At 36.9% G+C, this 4,681-nt stretch overlaps 1 protein-coding gene across 2 annotated transcripts; it reads right to left on the reverse strand.

Annotated features, from left to right (window-relative positions):
* Window positions 1-1,206: 1,206 nt before the first annotated feature.
* On the reverse strand, window positions 1,207-4,432 carry LOC143545551 (haloacid dehalogenase-like hydrolase domain-containing protein At4g39970). Of its 2 annotated transcripts, XM_077037423.1 has the most exons (11): window positions 4,015-4,432; window positions 3,826-3,919; window positions 3,687-3,731; window positions 2,917-2,967; window positions 2,767-2,841; window positions 2,661-2,694; window positions 2,492-2,547; window positions 1,798-1,857; window positions 1,606-1,712; window positions 1,405-1,463; window positions 1,207-1,362 (listed from the first exon to the last, which is right to left on the reverse strand). In XM_077037423.1, exons 1-10 carry the CDS (start codon window positions 4,377-4,379, stop codon window positions 1,418-1,420), a joined length of 933 nt encoding a protein of 310 aa, XP_076893538.1. In that variant the 5' UTR covers window positions 4,380-4,432; the 3' UTR covers window positions 1,207-1,362; window positions 1,405-1,417. The 2 variants fall into 2 exon arrangements, with proteins under 2 accessions (XP_076893538.1, XP_076893537.1); XM_077037422.1 differs by having other exon boundaries at window positions 1,207-1,463.
* Between the last annotated feature and the right edge of the window lie 249 nt (window positions 4,433-4,681).

Below are 4,681 nucleotides of genomic sequence, written 5' to 3' on the forward strand. Positions count from 1 at the left end.
CAGTTTAACAGGTCTTCATGTAGTATCTTTGTCTTGTGTCTTCATCACATTTGGTCTTCGACTAAGCGCCTTGACTACAACAAAAAGCAAACAAAATGTTGACAGTTGAGGCTGAGGCACGTGTTCAACACGCCTCCCTTAAAAACGGATTTCACGCCTCTACATAAGAGAACGCGTCTGTTTCCCAGGGTACAAAAGCCGAAGCAGTATGTACTGCCGGGAAAGGCCACACGCCCGATGTTGCACCGATAGTTTAGTGTGTGAGAACTTGGAAGTATGAAGATGAACTTTAAAGAGTAATCCTTTGCAATATGTTTGGGAAAAGAAATATACTAAGGTTTCTTTTGGATGATCATCCTTTTGTTTAGGACTTCCCTTCTTTTTCTTGTATCTAACCAAGGCACAAAGCCTCTATTTATACATAACCATTAGGACTCATGAAGAGTCTAACAATAAGTACATTCATTGTAACTTAATTCTCATTATGGCATAGTTAAGAAAAGTTTCACAAGATGTACATGAAGAGCCTTACATTGATCTCACATTCATTAAAATTTTTCCAACAGTTAGTAGAGTTATTGAAGACGGATATTGTGTACGGAAACGAAATACCCTGTGATAGGAGAACGTCAACCGCTAGCCTGCTAGGGACGGACGGGCCTCCTAGGCAGTTAACTGGTCAACAACCAACATATCTGTCTAAAACTAACACACAGAGTGATAAAGCGTGTGTTGCATAATGTTTAAGTTGATATGTTCCACCTCAATCTTCAAGAACTATCAAAAGCCAACATATATAAGTTTTTAATCCAACAAAAATATATTTCTAAAACTAACACATATACGAGTGAAAGCGAGTGTAGTTCTTGAGTGACCATAGAGAGATTGGGAGTTTAGCTTTGATTTTCGGATGAAATCGAGAAAAAGTCTTCCTCAACTAAAAAGTCTTCAGCGTACAGTACGTGACCAATACTTTCAAGGTAATCATGAACATTGTCGTGAACAGTAATCGATGTAGTGTGTTCTAGAACAGGAACAACACCACGGCGATGACTCGGCAAGATTTGTGTTTGCCTAGCAAGAGCCCTAGCTCTAATGCCATGAAAGATTGAAGGTGAGATCCAATGTATTCCAATAGAGGAATTCAGGAAACCATCAATACACAAAAGAAACCCTAGAGAAGCCTAACTTAGGCTATGGGCTATATTCAAATAAATAGAGTATATACAATTAACAATATGCAAAATTATATTTGAGAGAGAAACATATAAGAAATGAACGACGCAGTCACGCGGGTACATAGATTACAACTTACAAGCAAATGGGCATGCACAAAAATTTGAACACCTTTTTAAACAAACATCTTTGATGATGATTTGTTGCTAAAAAGTTATGCCATTGAATTCTTGTCAGCTTACTATGCAGTAACAGCATTTTGTAGTACCTCTTCCAAGTCTTTTAATCTGAATAAGGAAACAAGTTAATTGCATAAAACAAACTAAACAAAAACTAGTTTAGACAGAAATGAGTCAAGGTGTACTTTTTACGCATAAAACCTTCTAAAATCATTGTATTCAAATTACTGAATTGTTATTGAGACCATACCTTACGTCACTTAAATCAGGGAATTTCGCTATTGCATCTGTAAAGTCCTGGTTTGCGGTTGAAGATGTGTAGGTAATCACACAAGACATTCCAGCTTTTGTTGCCGCCTATAGAGTTTATTCGGTTTGGTTTGATTCCATTATCAACTGACATAATTAATAAATGAAAAGATTAAATAAAACAGAGGTCAACCTGTAGACCAATAACACTATCCTCCACCACCAAACAAGCTTTCTCTGAAACACCTAGTATCTGCAAAGGTAAGAAAAATATCCAATCACATGAAAGCACAAATATTTGTAATTATATTTCAAATATGTCCCTACAAACTTGGAAAATATATATATACCCATGCAACACTAAAAATAATATATGCCCTTACATAGAAATTAAAATATCAAATATAATTATATATCCAATTCATTAAAAACAATTTAAGAAATGACCATTTTACCCTTATTTTTCTAAAACATAAAAATTTCATATATGCCATTTTTATATAGATGCGGTATACCGTAATAATAGTCCCTAATACAATAATACAACGTGATAAATAGATGGAGATAGATACGATGATACCTAGTTCGACCATGAGATTCGAGTTAGATTGCTTATCATTCGAGTATCATGTGAAAATACCTGATTCGAACATACAAATTCGATTCTTCGATTATCTGCCGTCAAGAGAACAAAAGAGCAGAGATGACAGTTTGGTTTGCTTACTTATCGTCGATGTCGATCAAAATTTATTTCCAAAATAGAGTTTAAACAAATATAGTGGAAAGGGGTAGAATGGTCATTAAGTAAAAACTCATTAGAGTCAGGTATATATGATTTTTTTTTTTAATTTTTGGTTGGGTATATATGAAATTAAACCAATTATTACCTTAGAGGCGGTGATATATATCGAAGGGTCAGGTTTCTTTTCCTTTACATCATCACCTACAAAATGTTATGTTCTTAAAACAAAATTAACAAATGCGTTTATACGCATTATATATATTCAATTAGTCAATTGCTTATATATATTAGTATTAATTATGATATATAGTTACCAGCAAGAAAGCAATCAAGGCTTTGGAAACGGTCCTGAATGAATAAAAAATGTTGTTGTTGTGTGAATACTAAATACATTGAAATAATGTAGTATAGAGGGTTTACCAGTCCAATAAGGTTTTCTAGACAGAGGATAACTGAGCTTTTAGTTGCTGCAGAACATACAGCAAGTTTTTTACCCTGTGATTAAATAAAACAATAAATGACCTACAAGGTGTAGATAATGAGTTATGTGTTATAAAATGGATATCTTACAGAAGCTTTTGCTTCATCCATCAATCTTAGTACCCCTGGTCTGGGCTCAACCTGTCAAATACGCACCAACCAAACCACATATACAAAACACGTCTCAGTAAGTTACTGAAAAGTTAGGGTTCTGTTATCTATATTCCACCCTTGAAAGTGTCGACTAGCTAGCCTATCACGCCACACGGGTTGTACGACTTTCTTTGCCCTATTACATGGGCTGGATGATGTCATAGGGCCATATGACCTTTTTCCGACCTATTATACGGGTGCATGATGTTATGCAGGCTGTATCTTAGGGCCAGAAAATGGACCTTATGGCTATGTCAGTGAGTCAAATCAGTAAATTTTTTAAGTCAAACACATCATACGGGGCCGTTGACCATTTTCACCCAATCATACAACCCGCATGACAAACAAAATGGCCCGTTTGACCACTTTTCATCCTATCACACGGGACATATGATAGGCCAAAAAATGTCATACAGGCCATATGATCTTCTCCCCTCATCATACAGGCTGTAAGATAATACAGGTCATATGATACAGTGCAAAAATTCCGTACTGGCCGTATGATCTTTTTAGCCGTAAGGCTATATCAGTGCTCATATCCGTCATTTATTTTTCATTCAAACGCATAATACGAGTCGTATGATTTGGCCTACATACGTCCCTTATGACTAATTTCGCCCTGTTATACAGCCCATATTAATATTAAAAAAAATAGCCAGTCTGACCATAGTATATCATAGTAGTGGTTTGTAAAAGTTACTTCTTACAGTTCCTGACTTGATTATATCCTTGTACTTCTCAGTCTTCCAATCCTAACAACATCAACATTACAACTTATTCACCTTAAATTCATCAACCATTTAACCAATTTCAACCTCAATTCCTTATCAATCTCAATTACAATACCTGAAGAACATCAATCAGTTTCGCCCTATCTTCATCACTCTCCGGAGGCGTTTCAAACAATGTCGAAGTCGGCCATCCATTCTCCTTAAAATACCTAAAACAACCACATTCAACCAAACTCCAATCACAATTCCACAACAAACAATCACAAAACAAGCATCTATAAAAACGAACTGAACCGAACCGAACCATCGCATTTTAGGTTTACCGCCACCGACTTGATTCTGAAGCACCTCGTAGAACTCAATTCCCCAATCCAGAGGCTCAGAGAACGGGGGACACCTAACATTGAAGTGAGCGAAGGCCAGGTTGTAAGCTTGCCGGTGTAAGTCTTCGGATTCGAGAATGACTCCGTCGCAGTCGAATATTAAGGCTTCCATTGCTCGGGAAGTAGCTGAAACGGAAATTGAGCATGATGAGGATGGTGATCGGGTTGAGAAGGTGTATGAGGGGACTTGAGGGATACGATGGAGAGTGGTGGTGGTGGTTTTGAACAGAGGGGTGTGGTGGCGAGTGGCGGTGGGAGGATAGAGGAACATGGTGGTAGATGCCATTGAATTGATGCAGCAGAGGTTATGTTTTGGGTGGACTGGAGAAGAAGAAGAAGAAGAAGAAGAAGAAGAAAAGTTTGTTATCCAATATTCAGTTTATTGTGGCGGGTTACGTTCTTGTGGTTCCCATCTAATCTAACGGATTTAATTTAAAACGTCATCAGTAAAACCAATATGATAATCCGGTAAGTAGATGCGAATTCGATACGTGACGTACGTTATTGCATTGAAATTAAAACCAAATATAAAACAAAATAAAACTATAAAATTTTAGGTGGACCAATGGGTGGTGGCGTCGGTCGGTT

This window comes from Bidens hawaiensis, unplaced genomic scaffold, assembly GCF_021521415.1.
Source record: "Bidens hawaiensis isolate Kalapana, Puna unplaced genomic scaffold, B.hawaiensis_p1.1 tig00013980_1, whole genome shotgun sequence".
NCBI lineage: Eukaryota > Viridiplantae > Streptophyta > Magnoliopsida > Asterales > Asteraceae > Bidens > Bidens hawaiensis.

Bases quoted from the DNA above. Each gene is read 5' to 3' on its own strand.
- LOC143545551 (XM_077037423.1), bottom strand. From the start codon at position 4,379: ATGGCATCTACCACCATGTTCCTCTATCCTCCCACCGCCACTCGCCAC. The intron at 2,968-3,686 runs GTAAGAAGTAAC...CGTATTTGACAG, and splicing joins ATATAATCAAGTCAGGAACT to GTTGAGCCCAGACCAGGGGT. The intron at 2,842-2,916 runs GTAAGATATCCA...ATTTAATCACAG, and splicing joins TGGATGAAGCAAAAGCTTCT to GGTAAAAAACTTGCTGTATG.